This window comes from Natrix helvetica (assembly GCF_964273705.1).
Source record: "Natrix helvetica genome assembly, chromosome: 2".
NCBI classification, from domain to species: domain Eukaryota; kingdom Metazoa; phylum Chordata; class Lepidosauria; order Squamata; family Natricidae; genus Natrix; species Natrix helvetica.
The window spans coordinates 95,938,312-95,955,432 of NC_138552.1; the positions used below are offsets into that span (position 1 = coordinate 95,938,312).

Below are 17,121 nucleotides of genomic sequence, written 5' to 3' on the forward strand. Positions count from 1 at the left end.
TCAACTGGGTTGCTATTCAGCATTGATCAGTTTGACTTTGGTTCTACAGTGTGGACTTCTTCATTCATTTGTAATTTATACCCCATCCCATCCCTTCCTCTGTTCAGACAGCTCATCTTGTTTTATTTCCCTTTCTTAGGTGCTTTAGTATCTCTCCCCATTTCTCCCAAGTATCTAGTGATTCCATCATTCTCTCCAATGTCTTATGCTTTATTTGCTGTTCTTATTGTTTTCTTCAGTGGTAAGCCTTTCCTAATGCAGTTATGAAGGAAGGCCAGTTTCTCATGGTTGGCTGCCTTCCATTTGACATAAATCTCCCAATAGCGTGCCTGTTGTAATGTTTCACGCCCGTGTTCATTGCAAATTGTCCTAAAAATGGTTTTTCAACTCAAGGCTACCGAAGAGGTGAAAAGTTCCATCAGACAACAATTGAACATTTGCCATGCCCGAGATGTGCTCTGCAGAAATAGAGAGTAGGTGCCTATCTGCCCAGAGTCCTATCGTCTTTGCCTCCAGCATGAGATGTTTGGACCTGGTCCCTCCCCCCCACGGTTTACATGGGCTTTGGCAGACACGTTGTCCATCAGGATGAGGAGATGCTGGCCTACAATTGAATGCCTGAAACTGCGCAGGCCAGGTGGATGGCTCTGAGCTCCAGCCAGTTGATGCTGCGAGCTCTGTCCACCTGGCTCCAGTGTCTCTGGGCCATTTGTGACTGAAGATATGCCCCCCAACCAAACAGGCTGGCATTGGTGGTAATAGTCAGTCTGTCTTCACACTGAAGTGGCATCCCAAGGAGATGGCTGGGGATCTCCAACAATGGAGGGAGCATAGAACATCTAAGGGGATGGCTATCTTTGCCAGGGACATGCTGGTTCGTTTCTTCTGAAATAGTAAGAGAAGCCATTGTAGGTCCCTGGTATGCAGCTGTGCCCAGGGAACTATAGCAATGGCTGACACCATTTTACCAAGGAATCATGACAGTTTGGCTAAGGAGAACCTGTGTTGCTCTCTATGTTGGCCATTGTTGGCCACAGTTGCCGTAGGCTATTTTTCCTATCATGGGAGAGAAAAACCTGACCGAATCTATCCATGCCCCCAAATGGAGAATCCTGGTGGTGGGTTCCAAATGACTCTTAGCCCTATTAATGGAGAATCCGTGGGATTGAAGAACCTGTATCATGGCTTCTAAGTCCTCCCTAACCCTGGTCCGGGAAACAGATTGTACCAAGATGTCATCGAGGTAGCATTGTACCCTTATGGGGATAGTCCATGGATGTGTCGCCAATGCTGCCGGGTGGGGTGGGGGTGGGGGCAGAAGAGAGACCGAAAGGTAGCGCCCGATATTGGTAGTGACAGCCCTCATGGCAGAACCTTAAAAATTGCCTGTGATTACGTAGGATAGCAATAGACATGAGGAAGTTGCCTTCTCGCACTCCTGCCAAGGTGGATTGCAAGAAGTACATCTTGGGTGATTGTAGACATAAAAAGGGTGTTGGTTCTTACTTGATATGCCTATTCTCATAGTGGGGGAGGAGTATCCAGACTGGGTTGACTTCATCCACTCAATGATTGGACTGAGCCTGATGAGACTTTTAAATCATGCCCGTATTGCCAGGCAAACCCCAGCTTTTTAAAACAAATAATAATAGACATCCGGTTTAAGGTAACCAGCTTCACAACTTCTGCTTCAAATACAGTGAAGGATGAAACCACATGCTTCACCAAAACAGGACAAATTCTTATTTTCTTTCAAATCCCAGTTTGTATGTTTACTGCTCAAATGTCTGTGGTTTCATATAGATATGACTCTTTTTTTCTTCCTGCAATGGGAGAATTCTCTCATTTTTTTTTCATTTTTAAATGCTGTCCTTGTACCTACTCTGAGTTTATAAAAATATCTAACTTTGATGCAGTGCCAAAAACAGGAATAAGCTGTCATCATGACGACTCCATTCCTGAAGGATGGGCTTCAAAGTTGTGAAGGGATGAGAGAAATTTCAAAGGGAAGTTGAGGCAAAGTATTGGAAACAGGATTAGGTGGACATAGGACAGGTTCATTTAGTGACTGCTGAAAGTTACAATGGCACTGAAAAAAGGGTCCTATGACCACTTTTCAAACTTATGATCTTTGAGGAAGTCGCTTGATCTCGTGATCAAAATTCAGATGTTTGGCAATTGGTTCATACTTACGACCGTTACTGTGTCCCAAGGTCACGTGATCATCATTTGCAACCGTTTGAAAAGCAAAATAAATGCACAAGCCAGATTCACTTAACAACCCTGTTAGTAACTTATCCCCTACAGTGATTCACTTAACAACAATGGCAAGAAAGGTAGTAAAATGATGCAAAACTCAGTTAGCAAATATCTGACTTAAGAACAGAAACTTTGGGCTCAATTGTGGTCATAAGTCAGCAACCACCTCTATCCCTCTTATAAGCTTTCCCAGGGCTAAAACTCCAGGCTTTGCTCCCATCTTTCTTTCCACTCGTAACTCCCACATTTCTCTCTTCTCTTCCCTCCAAGAATATCCACCAGGAGGAGGAGCCCAGTGTTACTGTCCTTTGATTGATGGTCCTAAGGTCCAATCAGCACTCAGTGAATATCTGGGCAACAGGAAATGGCCTCCTCCTTCCCCAACACAGGGCCTCAAAATCAGGCCTGAGACGAGAGAGGTCTGCAGTCCAGGCTGTTTGTCCTCCTGGAGTTCCCCCCTCAGGCTTAGACAGGAGGCACTTTCAATGGTTGGCACCCTCTTTTGCAGTGAAGACAGACACACAAACACAAAATCCCATAAATAGCAATGAATAGGATGGTGATGGTGATAAAATACCATCTCTCTCTCTCTCTCTCTCTGTGTCTTTCTGTTTATATTTATTTATTTAGCCCATGGGGTGTACATGGACTAGCAATATATATTTACATTTCATCTTCATTAGGAAAACACAAATAGGTTAGATCTATGTTCAAATACAAATGCCTAGGCCATTTAACCATTGAAGCGAAGCATCATTTATATTAAAAAATCAGATACTGCATATGCCCTCCGTTTACAGCCGGTCATGATCTGATCTACAATTTGAAGAAGGGCCCGCAGTTTGTGTGTGTTTAAACACCTGGTTTAAACACACACACACACAAAATAGCTGGTTCAAAGTAACCAGCTTCAAAACTTGTACTTCAGATACAGTGAAATATGAAACCACGTGCTTCACAAAATCAGAACAAATTCTTATTTTCTTTCAAATCCCAGTTTGCAGAGGTGTGTGTGTTTATGTTTATTTATTTAGCCTGTGCCATATCATACATGGACTAGCAATATTTATTACAATTTCATCTATTTAATAAAACACAGTAAAATCTAAATGTTACAAAGATGCATGTTCAAATACCAATGTCTAGGCCATCTAATCATTGAATTGAAGCATTGTTTATATTTCAAAAATCAGATACTGTATATGCCCCCAGTTTACAGCCAGTCATGATGTGATCCATAATTTGACGTAGGACCTACAGTTTGTGTAGGTTTAAACACCTATTCTCTGTTCTTAAATTCTAATGCTAATCCCGGCCTAAATTGCCCTGGCACAGAATTTTTCCTCCTCCTGTTTAGTTTCCCTTTCTTTTCTGCTTTGCTGCTGAGTAATAGCATTATATTTTGTTCCGCTGACAGGTCAAGCGTTTACATTTACTGCTTAAAGTTAAATCAGCATTGAGCTAGAGCAGTACGTGCTTCTCAATGCGGGGAAACATTCTTTACTTACTTTATTTAGATTTATAAACCGCTCCCTCTCCCTCTCATTTCAAAACCACTGGTTATTAGAAAAAAACATTGTTCACTAGCAGTAGATTATAAAGAATAGTAATTACGAAATAACCTCTGACAAGATGAGCAGCTCTGAAGCTTTTTTGCCTGAGCACTAAGCATGTTCTACCCTACCTATTGCATTTAGCATAGACTAAAATTGCATTTGTCCTATTCTTAACTGTAGGTTTTCCTTCATTTATAATCATAATGCAGTTGGAAGTCACTGTGGTCATTAATTGGGTTGCTTAATGTAACACCAACTTCATAACTTTTTCAAGTATTGCATGTGTTCTTAGGAAAGACCTGTGGAATAGCAGAGTGCCTTCATCTTGGTAGACATGGAAATATGCTTTTCAGATACTTTTATTCTGGTGCCTGTTTTTATTGATCCTGTTGACGTTGCTGGTCTCGCTTCTTAGCACAGTTTCCTCTGTCAAGTGATAGAGAAGGCAGGTTTTGATGATAAGAGGAAATAGCAGTTTCTCCAAGCTGCCCCCCCCCCCCTGCATCCCACCTCATCTTTTGCAAACTATCTTGGTACAGAGGCCAGAGAATGAGAGAATGCTTGAGAACTAGCAGTTCTAATGCAGAAATTTATATCTAACTCTATAAATCTACATCTACATACCTATATCAATACACAGAGAGAGACAGAGACAGAGAGAGACAGAGACAGAGAGAGTGCTAAGTGGTCTACCAATTGTATTGACGCTGGATAACACACAGTATAATTTTGCTCTGTTTTTAGTCTGCTCTCAATACACTCTACTAAAAGAACAGCTTAATGAAGGCGGGAAAGAGCTGAAGACATTAGCACTTCATTTAGTTATCTTATTATATTAAATAACAGACTTTCCTTTTTGTTGTGCTTTTCTCTGTTTTGCAAGATATTATGGTAAAAGTTGCAGCTCAGTCGTCAGATGCGGTGGACTTACATAATAAATGGATTTTTTGAGAAGAATCATGGAAATGACAAGTAGCATGTTTTCCATAATTGGTTAGTGGGAGACCTATTGAACACTTGCTCTTCTTGGTCTGATCATATGGCAATATCAACAGCAGATTATGCTGATTAAAATAATAGGACTGGTGTCTGTTAAAAATCTAACATCTCTTCTGTAGTTATGCATTTTCTTTTCTGTTCAGCTGCCTAGGAAAGCCAAGGGAAGTTTAGTTTAGTTTAGTTTATTGTCATTGCACATGGTACAACAAAATTAAATGCCCTCTTCAGTGTACATTGCAATTATAAAAAGGAAAGCACAAATATACTTCCTTTACATTCTATATAATTGAAATTGAAAACCCAATATTGCACTGTATTGTAGAATTCAATATGGTTATTTCCCTGGGATAGAAGCTGTTTTTCAGCCTGTTTGTCCTTGTTTTTATTATCCTGTACCGTCTGCCAGATGGTAATAGTTTTTTTAAAAAGGTGCCCAGGATGAGATGGATCTTTGAGAATGTTTTGAACTTTCTTAAGGCAGCGAGAGCTATAAAGCTCTTCCAAAGTGGGGAGAGGGAAACCAATGATCCTCTGGGCAATGATGTTGACCCTCTGAAGTGCTGTTCTATCTGCCACTGTGCAATTGGCAAACCATACACGGATGCAGTAAGTTAAAATACTCTCTATGGTACAGCGGTGGAAGGTCACCAGCAGTTTTTCATTCAGTTCTTGTTCCCTGAGAAGTCTCAGGTAGTATATTCTCTGCTGGGTCCTTTTGACCAGTGTTGCAATGTGAACACCCCTGGTCAGGTTCTCTTTTAAGTTAACACCCAGAAAGTTAAAACTGACTAATTGCTCCACTCGGTCTCGATTGATAAGCAAGAGCTGAGTTTCTGATCTATTCCTTCTATAGTCCACTATACGTTCCTTGGTCTTACTGGTGTTAAGGATCAAGTTAATATCTCCACACCATGAAAGCAACCATTCCACCTCATCTCGATAGGCAGATTCATCCCACCCGGAAATTAGTCCCACCACGATTGTATCATCTGCAAGTTTAGTAATAGTATTATTAGCGTGAGTGGAAATGCAGTCATGCACATAAAGACTAAGGGACTCAACACGCAACCCTGTAGTGTATCAGTGTTAAGAATAAGGGCTGAAGAGATATGATTACCTAATCTGACTCTCTGAGAGAGCCTTACAGGAAATCCATAATCCAAAGACAGATTGAATAAGAAAGCCCAAGATTCATAAGTTTAGACACTAGTCTATTTGGAATTATTGTGTTAAATGCAGAGCTAAAATCTACAAAAAAGCATCCTCATGTAGCCGCCCCGCTGTTCCAAATGAATCAGATCAGTGTGAAGAGTCATGGCTATAGCATCTTCTGTAGATCTATTTTAATGGTGGAAGTCTTCAAACAAGATGGAATATTGGACTGGAATACAGACCGGTTGAAGATTTTGGTAAAGACTCCAGCCAACTGATCAGCACAGTCTTTAAGTACTCGGCGAGAGATACCATCAGGACCGGCAGACTTTCTAGGGTCCAGAGCCCTCAGAATGCTCCTCACCTCCTCTTCCTCCACAATGAGGTGGGGGTTACAATGGGCTGGTGGCTGTATTATAGCTGTCTCTGATATCTCCACTTTAAAGTGGGCAAAGAAATGATTCAGCTCTTCGGCCAATGAAGCATCCCCCTCAGCAGGAATGACATTGGTCAGTTGCTGGTTAATAATTTGTTGAATCCCTCGCCAGACCTGCTTCATGCAATTACTATAAAATTCATCAAAACCATAAAAAAAGCAAAAATTAGAATATTTTTGGACACCCAGAAAAATATGTCATACTTCACTCCAAGAAAAGATTGAAGGGAAACGAGGTCCAGGCAGAGAAAGAACACAATGGCTTCAAAATCTGAGGATCTCGTTTGGACAAAACTCAACAGCACTTTTCCGTGTGGCTGTTGATAAAAATGGAATCACCATCATGATCGCCAACGTCCGATGACAGATATGGCACAAGAAGAAGTCTGTTCAGCCTCCAGAAAAAGGATTCATTTTTGCATTATTGTATTTGGTTTTGACAACACATCCTTAGTATAGAATAAACTGTCTCCCATACAGCAGCGGAAAAAAAATGTCCCTAGAAAAAACAACTTACAATAAAATAAAATACAAAAGCATAGTTGGAAGGGACCTTGGAGGTCTTCTAGTCCAACCCCTTGCCTAGGCAGGAAACCCCATACCATTTCAGACAAATAGCTATCCAACATCTTCTTAAAGACTTCCAGTGTTTGGGCATTCACAACTTCTGGACGAAAACTGTTCCACTGATTAATTGTTCTAACTGTCAGGAAATTTCTCCTCAGTTCTAAATTTATTCTCTCCTTGATTAGTTTCCACCCATTGCTTCTTGTTCTACCCTCAGGTGCCTTGGAGAATAGTTTGACTCCCTCTTCTTTGTGGCAACCCCTGAGATATTGGAACACTGCTAGTATGTCTCCCCTAGTCCTTCTTTCTCTTAAGCTAGACATACCCAGTTCCTGCAACCGTTCTTCATATGTTTTAGTCTCCAGTCCCCTAATCATCTTTGTTGCTCTTCTCTGCACTCTTTCTAGAGTCTCCACATCTTTTCTACATCGTGGCGACCAGAACTGGATGCAGTATTCCAAGTGTGGCCTCACCAAGGCATTATAAAGCGGCATCAACACTTCACGTGATCTTGATTCTATCCCTCTGTTTATGCAGCCTAGAACTGTGTTGGCTTTTTTGGCAGCTGCTGCACACTGCTGGCTCATATTTAAATGGTTGTCCACTAGGACTCCAAGACCCCTTTCACAGTTACTACTGTTGAGCAAGGACATCTGGTTTAAGGTAACCAGCTTCACAACTTCTACTTCAAATACAGTGAAGTATGAAACCACATGAGTGGTGGGTTTCAAAATTTTTGGGAACCTACTCTGTGGGTGTGGCCTCCTTTGTGGGAATGGCTTGCTGGCCATGTGACCGGGTGGGAGTGGCTTGCCGGCCATGTGACTGGGTGGGAGTGGCTTGCCGGCCAAGTTCAGAGAACATCAAAGGACCCCAAAGTCCTCTCCCTCCTTATCTTTTTCCTTTTTGTCCTTCAACTTCTCCTCCTCCTCCTTGCCCCACAACCCCACTCCCTTCTAGCAGGGATGATGTTACCTAGTTTGGTAATGAAATGTCTGTAAGAAAACCACCAAGCTCAGAAAGCAGCAAGGATCCCATTATCCCCCACCTCCTCTTTCTCCCTTTCTTTCTCCTTTTTGTCCTTTCTCCTCCTTCCCCCTCCCCTCCCAACTCCCTTCTACCACTTCACCAGCTCGGGCGTGACCGGAGAAGTTTCTCTTCTCAGAAATGTCTTCTCGGGCTGCGCCCATGTGAGCCGAGCAACCACGCGGTTCACCTCACTGACAGTGGTGGGTTTCAAAAAATTTTAGAACCTCTTCTGTAGGTGTGGCCTGCTTTGTGGGGGTGGCTTGCCGGCCATGTGACCAGGTGGGAGTCCCTTGGTGACCATGTGACCGGGTGGGAGTGGCCAACTTGCATAATGTGGTGAAACTCACTTAACAACACTCTTGCTTAGCAACCAAAATGTTGGCTCAGAAACTCTGGCATTGAAGTGTGTAAATCTTAAAGCTGTCAAGTTACAAGACCATTGCACCCCTAACCCTTTAGAAAAAAAAACCCCAGGGTTTTTCAAACTTCACAGCTTTAAGACTTGTGGACTTCAACTCCCAGAATTCCTCCTCTCGCTCTTCATCTTGATGATGTGCGGACGGGCGGGGGGAGGGAGCTGGAACCGGTTCTAAATGACACACTCGATTTGTGGAACCTCTTTTATAGAAGAGGTTAGAACTGGCAGGAACCCACCCCTGCCTTCTTGCCACTTTCTCCCAGCAATGGACCAGTTGTTTCCTTAACTTTTTTATTGTTTTGAACATGTTCGAAGCTTTTTTTGTTATTTTTTACTTTTGTGGCAAGCCTTTCTTCATCGTAAGCCTTAGCTTTCCTCACTTCATCTTTACATACTCAGGCTATTTGCTGATATTCTGCCATACTTATATCCCCCTCTTTCCACTTTTTATACTTATCTTTTTTGTCTTTAAATTTGTCAGAGAGTTCTTCATGCAGCCATGCTGGTTTCTTCTGGGAGCTGTTATTCTTCTTCTTCATTGCTATTGTGCTATATTGGCTTTTGCAATCTCATTTTTCAAACTTCCCAAGCTTCTTGAGTTGTTTTCCCCTTGAGGATTTTCATCCAATTCTTCCCAAGCTCTCTGAGTTTAGTGAAATTAGCTCTCTTAAAGTCCAAGACTCTAGTTTCGCTTTGTTCTACTACTTGTGTTTGCATAATGTTGAATTCCAATATTTCATGGTCACTTGCCCCCAGGGTTCCTGTGGCTTCAACACCTTCTATCATTTCCTCTCTGTTAGTGAGAATTAAGTCCCATATGGCTGATCCCCTTTTTCCCTTCTCTACTTTTTGGGAAACAAAGTTGTCTGCTAGGTTTGTAAGGAACCTGTTGGATCTTCCACTTGGTGCAGAGTTGATGTCAGGGCAGTTAATATCCCCCATTACTATTGTGATGTGAATCTTACATACCTTAGTTAGCTGATTAGCAAAAAATTCATCTACTTCCTCTGCTTGGTTGGGTGGCCTGTAGTATAGACCTATGACAATGTAATTTCCCCCCAACCTTTAATATTGACCCAAATGTATTCAAAATTGTTCTCATCATTGTTGTGCTCTATTTCTGTAGAGATATAATTATTTCTTATATATAGTGCAACTCTGCCTCCTCTTTTATTTGGTCTATTTCTTTTAAATAATTGAAATCCTTCTAGCTGTATGTTCCATTTGTGGGGTTCATCCCACCAAGTTTCTGTAATGGCAACAATATCGTATCTGCCCTCATTTTCTTAAATTTCTAATTCACCCTGTTTATTCCTCATACTCTGTGCATTGGTGTACAGAAATTTCAGTCCTTTAAACTTTATGTAACAATTGCTTTTATTTTTTTTACACTTAACAATATAAATAAAATTACAAACAATAACAACAACAATAACAATAACAACAACATTGTTGTCCCAAGCAGGGCTTTGTAGATGGGGAGATTCTGTCCTCTAGCTGAATATCCTCCATTGCTGAAGGCGTCCTGTAGGCAGACAGAATAACAGAATTAGAAGGGATCTAAGAGGTCTAGTCCAACCCGCTGCTCATGAAGACATTCCCAGCATCACATCTGTCTGCCTGCTGGGCTAAAGAGACAGCTTCTGGTGCAGCCCATCAAGAAGGGGGAGACTGGCTCCTCGCAAGTAATGCAGCTGACCTTCACTACTCCTGGCTTTTCTCTCCCCTAAAAGTTCTTGGTTGAGGTGCAGAAGGCAATTCCTCCTCCTCATCACTAACAAGCTGGCAGCTGCCTACTTTCCCCACCTGAAGCCTCAGGGCTGCCATGTTGTTCCAGCCAAATCACTCTTGACAGGCTGCTTGGAACCACTGACCAACTCACCTCCCGAGGTGCCTGGGGCTGGTTCCTCCTCCTCCAAGCTGACCTCTGGAGGGGAATCTGAGGAAGCATCTGGGGAAAGAATCAAAGACTATTATTAGTACCATGTTGCTCTTTCTGGAGCTACTTGTACTTGCCCTCCGCTCTTCCCAGGTAAGCATATTGGACACCTTCCTGTCTGTGGTGTTCATACCTCTTCTCACTGCAGAAGATGGTCCAGGGAGTCCAGGATGTCCTCTTCCAGGCTGCTGAGATCCTCCAGAGTGTCTTCTCCGTCCTCTGGAGAATCCTGTGAACAACAATGATTCCTCTTTAGCAATCAGGGAAAGGAAACTCGGAATTTCTAAAAGAGGGTCTACTGAATGGGGATCACATTTCCCATTTAGAACACCTGATGTGTTCCAGCAAAGGAGCTAGTCGCACCAGAGCTTGGGTGCATATAGTTAGACTAAATACCTTGCCCCAAGGGCCGAGTGTCCCCTTGCTCCACTGCCCAGAGCGCTCCAGCACAATTCCCTCAGGTTAGAGGGACTCTATCCCTGCCCAACTGAAAACAATTTGTCCTTCTTACCCATGGACTGGAAGAGGCCTCCGCATCCTGGTCCCAGCTATCCTCAGATTCCTCCTCCAGAAGGTCAGCAAGGGAGTCTTCATCCCAGAGGCTGCTGGTCCTGGAGCCCATCAGGACAGTCAGCAAATCCTGCAAATGACAATAAATCCTAAGCTTTCTGCATCCCCATTGGATTGCTGGAAGATAGGGTGCATTCAGGCCCTATGGGCCAACAGCAAGAGAGCCTTTGTAAGCCTTAAGCTCATCAGGAGTCGTGGCATAGCCCTAACCCTAACCCTAACCATCGGCCCCATTGCCAAAACTTTCTTACCTCTGGGGAAGACAAGTCCTGCCTGGGAGAGATCTCCTCCTCCACTGGTTGGTCCTGTGTTCCTGGAATCAAAATACCAAGATTTTGTCTGTGGGTATATTAAGAAATCCACAGAGACAAAGCTTCTTCTTTTCGCATGTGGAGGAATTCTCCAGTCCTTACCAACTCAGTGGAGGTCTCCAAAACGGTGGACAGCCACGGCCTGCAGGGCTCCCGCCTTTCCTCTCTGGGGGAGAAAACAAAAGGGTCAAAGATCAAAAGAAGCCATGGGCCCTTTTGTAAGAGTGGTCATGTTGAAGCTCTAGGAACCCTTCCGGCTGGCCTGCCAAGGGGCTTGGCCTTCCAGTGGGATTCCCCTGAGATGCCTCCCCTCTGCAAGTGTTTCACCCTCCGAAGTGATACTTACCCTGAAAGGCAGTCACCGCTTCCCTCCTGCACACCCCCTGGGCTCAGAGGATCCTGCAATAAGAATGCAAATATTCTGTCTCTTGGCATTTTAACCAATGCACAGAGTCAGAACTTCTTCCACTACCAGGGGGAGGAGCTGGTCTGGCCTTACTGACTCAGTGCAGGACTCCCAAATTGTAGCCAGCCGTGGCGTCCACTTCAACGAGCTCTCATTTCTGGGGAGAGAATGAAGGGCCTGAGTTATTCTTCTGTTAGCAGAGGTAGAGGCAGAGGGTAGAGATGCCTGCCCTCTGCCACCCTTTCTTCTAACCCTTCTCTTGGGGGCTTCAGAATCCCTCAGCTAAGAACACTAACCTGAAAGAAATGAGAGCTGGCCTGACATCTTCCTTCCTGGGACTCCGGGTGCTGGCAGGAGCACCCATCACAACCTGCAAGAAACAATTGTTCATTGTCATAAATTAAAAGTCCTCTGCATGTTTATCTTCCCTGGGAAGGAAGGGCTGCATTACAGAGGGCACAGAGACAGCAGATCATGGGAAATGTTGCTGCTAAGAAGAGACTCAAAATGGATCCTCCTTAGTATTTCCCAGGATCTTCCCTTCTGAGCCATCAAGATCATCCCATTAACACAAGGAACTCTTCTTCAGCTTTCTAGGCTGGCCAGGTTCCCCCCAAGTGGGAATTCCTCCCTTCCCCCAGCCGGTTTTGAAGTATGAACTGGGCTTCTTGAAGAAGCGTCCTTACCCCAGAAGAGGAAGATGTGACTCCATCAGACACATGATGTGTCTCCCATTCTCCCCGCTGGTCTTTCAGTTCCTGTGCCGTCCTGAGCAAAAGAAGAAGGTAACATGTCAAAAAACATCCATCTAGCTCAGCCTCTCCTTTCTCAGGCCAGCCAGTCAGCCTGCCCATCTTTTTAGCCCTGAAGCCCCTTCTGGACAGAAAGCCATTTGGGGAGAGGCTCTTACAGACTCCACAGTCCATCAATGGTGCCCCACCATGCCCAGGGTTTAAGGAAAAGGGGGTGGTACCTGACAGGAGGCAGAGGAAGGTCTTCAACATTGCTCTTCAGACAACAGAAATGGTGCGAACACCTTTTCCAGACGTTCTGTGAAGAGAAGACAAATAGTCATGAGTCAGTCAGAAGAGTTGAGAAGCAGGACTTTCTCCCCTGCTGCCAGTTTCTTGACAGCTGAGATGGCCACACTTACTCTGAAGAGCCTTCTGAGAGCCATGACCAACTAGTCCTTTCAGTGCACGAAGGGAGAATGGGCAGCTGGGCATTGGCTAGTGGCTTTTCAGGGAAACTGACAATCTCGTTCCCTCGGCAACCAAGTAAATAATGGCCATATTCTATACCCACCCAAGGAGGGCAGCTCACCTGGGTTTAGGAGTGGCCAGTGGCTGACTCCCTTTGTGGCCTTTTAGCCTGTGTGTTTCATGTAGGAAGTTGTCAGTTCATGAACAACAGAGAAGCACCATCATTGTGGCACAAAGCACAGAGGGAATCATGGCATCCTAGGGTGGAAGCGACTTTTAGTCCAACTCCCTGCCCAAGGAAGGGCTCCTCCTACCATCTCAAGCAAATGATTGGCCAATCTTTTCCTGAAAATCTCAAGAATGGAGCACAAACAAGTCTTGGAAACAAACTGTTCCACTGCTTAACGATTCTCACAGTGAAGAAATTCTTCCTTTTTTTCTTTTTTTTCTTTTTGTAAATTTTATTTTGTTTGTACAAACTTCACATCTTTGCAACATATTACATTTTTTACCGATCTATTGTGGCTCTTTTATCTATACCAATAAATCTTTAATAACTATGACTTCATATATTTGTGCATTTACATTATTTCATACAATTTTTTTCATTCTATATATAATATTCTATATATTTATTCTATGTTTAGCAGTTTTTACTACATATATGTCATTTTGTATAATATAAAATATAATAAATCTAGGTCTATAATGCTGCGAAAGGTAGAAGGAAAGAGGAAAAGAGGACCAATAGCAGCAAAATAGATAGATTTAATTATGATTGTTGCATCTTTGGAAGATCTGATGTTTCAGGCTAAAGACAGATTATCCATAGATAATTTATCAATGTGACTTCTGGGAGCTGACATCGACTTGCTGACACCTAATTTCTTAAAAGGGGGTTATTTGGTGGCTAAATGGACATGGCACTCTATTTTGATAACGTGGTTTTTGTCACTGTATGCGACCAAAACAATATCAAGAATAATATCATATCAATGCTTATCAACATATATGCAGCAAAAGAGATGCCATTTGATGACTATTTCACACAATAATTTCATGCACTTGTACCCAGGTGTTATATGCACAGATCCATTAAGCAGCTTCTTCACCTGAATAATCATCCTTTCTATCCTATTAGAGTCTAATACCAATACATTAGAGCAATAGCAAAACCATGAAGTCATTATCTGTGTATGTATATATGTACAGTGTATACAGTATTGCAGTATGTATCTAATATCCTTAAGAAGAGCATAGAAGACCTCCTGTCTGAAATGTCATAGAGAGATGCTGCTGCAGTGATTGGTTTCAATGTGATAGAGAGATGCTGCTGCTTTGATTGGGCTCAACCATCATTAATACACCTATCAATATGGACTGGTTCAGTTTGGCTTGGCATAATCTTTGAAGCCAGTCATTATGGTTTCTCAACTAATCGTTATGTTTTGAGTTCTGTGTGAATGCAACTACTGTCACTTACTAAAAACCTAGAAATAAAACAAACCATAACTAGCAGAGCTAGTGAACCCAATTAGGATATGGCAACCTCTTGTGCCTTCTAGTAAGTAGAAGGAAAAAGGAATGGAAGTGGATTCCGTTTTCCCCTTCTCTTTCTTCCCAGTGAAACTGCTTGTCCATGATATTCAGGGGATTTAAGTTTTCTTATACAAATTAGACCATGTTGTATTTTCTGAAACATTATAAACAATCACATTCAAAACAATGTTTTTCCATTCTGCCTAGGGTATTTTTTCCATCAAATCTTTCTGATGTCATAATAATTCTCAGATTAAAATAATAATTGCAATAATTCTGGATGGTACAATCTCTCTGAAAAAGGAGTGACCATGAGGTCATGAACTTGCACTCCGGACAGCTGCTACTTATGAGAAGATCACAAGAACCCAGTGAGTTGTGGTCAAGTGTCTGGGTTGAGGAATCTCAATCAAACTCACAATCATAATGTAGCCTATATGGACATAAGGTTCACAAAAGTCTCACTTTCTTAATCTCTACCAGATGTAATTAGTTTATAGCTAAAGATATACTTTCTGAGTGAAATGAATGCCTCTTGTCCCTAATACCTCAGTATTCTTGGGCATTTTAATGACCGATTTACAGAACTTTTTTGATTTGGAATATTTACTGGCAGACTTAACTGCCTTCTTATGCCAACCATCCCTTTCTCCTCCCTGGGAAGTAGATGGCAAGGACAGTGATAAAGGGGCTGCTGCCACTGCCAACAAACTGGGGCCTGTCATTTGTCTGTCTCTATCAGTGTCCATACAGGCCCCAGCGTTGCTTGCTTCTGCCATTTTTAGAGGCCACTCAGTTTGCAGAAAACAAAATGGCACTCCCGCTCTTTCTGAAGGGCTAGCCAGCTTCAAAATGGCCACCCACACTCTTTTTGCCTGAGTAGAATCAGCACTGATTAATCTGGCCTTGCAGCACAGAGCACTGCCTCTTTTAATCAATGTCCTCGATCGGGAGATTAGGCCTGACCCGAGGCTCACTCACAGTGCCGCTGCGCTGTACGGTAGGAAAAAAAGCCACCATGTCGTTGCTGTGTGCACCTTGTTAAAGTTAGTAGGGATCTGTGGCTGAGTTAATACTCAACAGTTTGATGTCCTCAGGCCACAGACAAAGAGCATTGCACTCTCTCCCACCCTCTGCCAGATGGTGCAATGCCCCTGTGGCTGGGGAGAGCCAGTGGGCGCCAAGCTCTTTAAGCCCACTGCAGCTTTGAGTCCTTGGTTCTGAAATATCTCAGGAAGCCAGGCAGCAAGGAATAGTACTTACAGGCACAAATTAGATGGAAAAGTACAAATGTTTAGTAGGATAAGAACCACAATAACTCAATAATTGAGGAGAAGCTTGATGACACAACTTGTCCCTTCAAGTGGACTGAGTCAAAAAGCTGGGTGCGGCTAGCAATAGGGGCATTTCTTAACTATCTATAATCAGACTCAGTCCAATCCGAGAGCGGACAATGTCAACCTGACATAGCATGTCTGGATGCTATCTCCACAACTATGGAGAACTTGAAGGCTAGTCCAGCCGGCGGGTGGGCAAGTGAGCAGCCTTGTCCTCCAATCCAGTCCTCCTGAAGCACTCTGCTGGCCACTCGGAGGCTCCAGGAGGCCACCATGTGCCCCATTTTTGGCCTTCCCCCACCTCCAGTAGCATTCTGCCTTACCTTCCAGTTCCAGCCTGCTGGGTTCGAGAAGGTAAGTCCTGCACTTGGCTGAAGGGTGCGGGCCAGCGGGTGGGCAGAGTTATGATCAGGGCAGCCTGGTGGTCCCGCGTGGGCCAGATTAATGGATTCTGCCTGCGGGCTGTAGTTTGAGGACCCCTGAATTAGAGAGTGGGGGAGTCCTCTTCCAGGCTGCTGAGATCTTCTAGGATGGCTTCTGCTTCTTCAGGAGAATCCCATGAATGACAATGATTCCTCTTTAAGCATCAGGGCAAAAGAAATTCCTAAAAAGGAGCCTATTGAATGGGGTTGCCTGATCAAAACAATACTTCTCTTGCTGGATATATCTCCAGAGTTGGAGGAATGTCCACTCCCAGCCCACCTGTCCCATAGAAATGCAGTTCACTATTCTGAGCCAATTGCACCAGAGCTTGGGTCCATATAGTTAGCCTAAGTATGTTGTCCCAAGGGCCAGGTGTCCTCTCACTCCAGCGCCCAGACAATATAGCACAGTTCACTCACGTTAGGAGAACTGAATAGAGGGCCTCCATCCCTCCCCAACTGAAAACACTTTGTCTTTCTTATCCATGGACTGGAAGAAGGGCTGGCCTCTGAAGACTCCGCATCCTGGTCTCAGCTATCCTCTGATTCCTCCTCCAGAAGGTCAGCAAGGGAATCCACGTCCCAGAGGCTGTTGGTCCTGAAGCCCACTAGGACTGTCACCGAATCCTGCAAATGACAATATGGAGGTTAAATCCTAAGCTTTCTGCGTCCCAATAAGATTGCTAGAAGATAGGCTGCATTCAGTCCTTAAGGTTTTGCAAGCCTTACGGTTTGGGGGATATATTGTGCAATTTCTCCCCTCCATCATGAGGACTTATGGCAAAGCCCCCATTGGCCCCATTGCCAAAATCTTCTTACATCTGAGAAAGGTGTTTTCTCTCCATTGGGAGAGAGCTCCTCTTCTGTCTCCTGGTCTTCCCCTGTTAGAGTCCTGTCCAGAGGAACAAGGTGAAATGTTTAAGGTATCAAGCTAGCTCAGCTTCTCTTTTCCAAGATGAACCATTCAGTCTGTCCATCT

General features: G+C 43.6%; 1 protein-coding gene across 1 annotated transcript; it reads right to left on the minus strand.

The window, feature by feature from the left end:
• Positions 1-9,787: 9,787 nt before the first annotated feature.
• Positions 9,788-16,591, minus strand: LOC309385721 (uncharacterized protein; the record flags this gene model as incomplete). The annotated part of the gene is made up of 13 exons (XM_081940420.1): positions 9,788-9,941; positions 10,299-10,367; positions 10,489-10,584; positions 10,867-10,995; positions 11,177-11,238; positions 11,339-11,402; positions 11,583-11,635; positions 11,736-11,799; positions 11,939-12,012; positions 12,329-12,410; positions 12,616-12,692; positions 16,044-16,182; positions 16,563-16,591. The coding sequence occupies 10 exons, from the start codon at positions 16,589-16,591 to the stop codon at positions 10,986-10,988; spliced, it is 654 nt and encodes a 217-aa protein (XP_081796546.1). The 3' UTR covers positions 9,788-9,941; positions 10,299-10,367; positions 10,489-10,584; positions 10,867-10,985.
• Between the last annotated feature and the right edge of the window lie 530 nt (positions 16,592-17,121).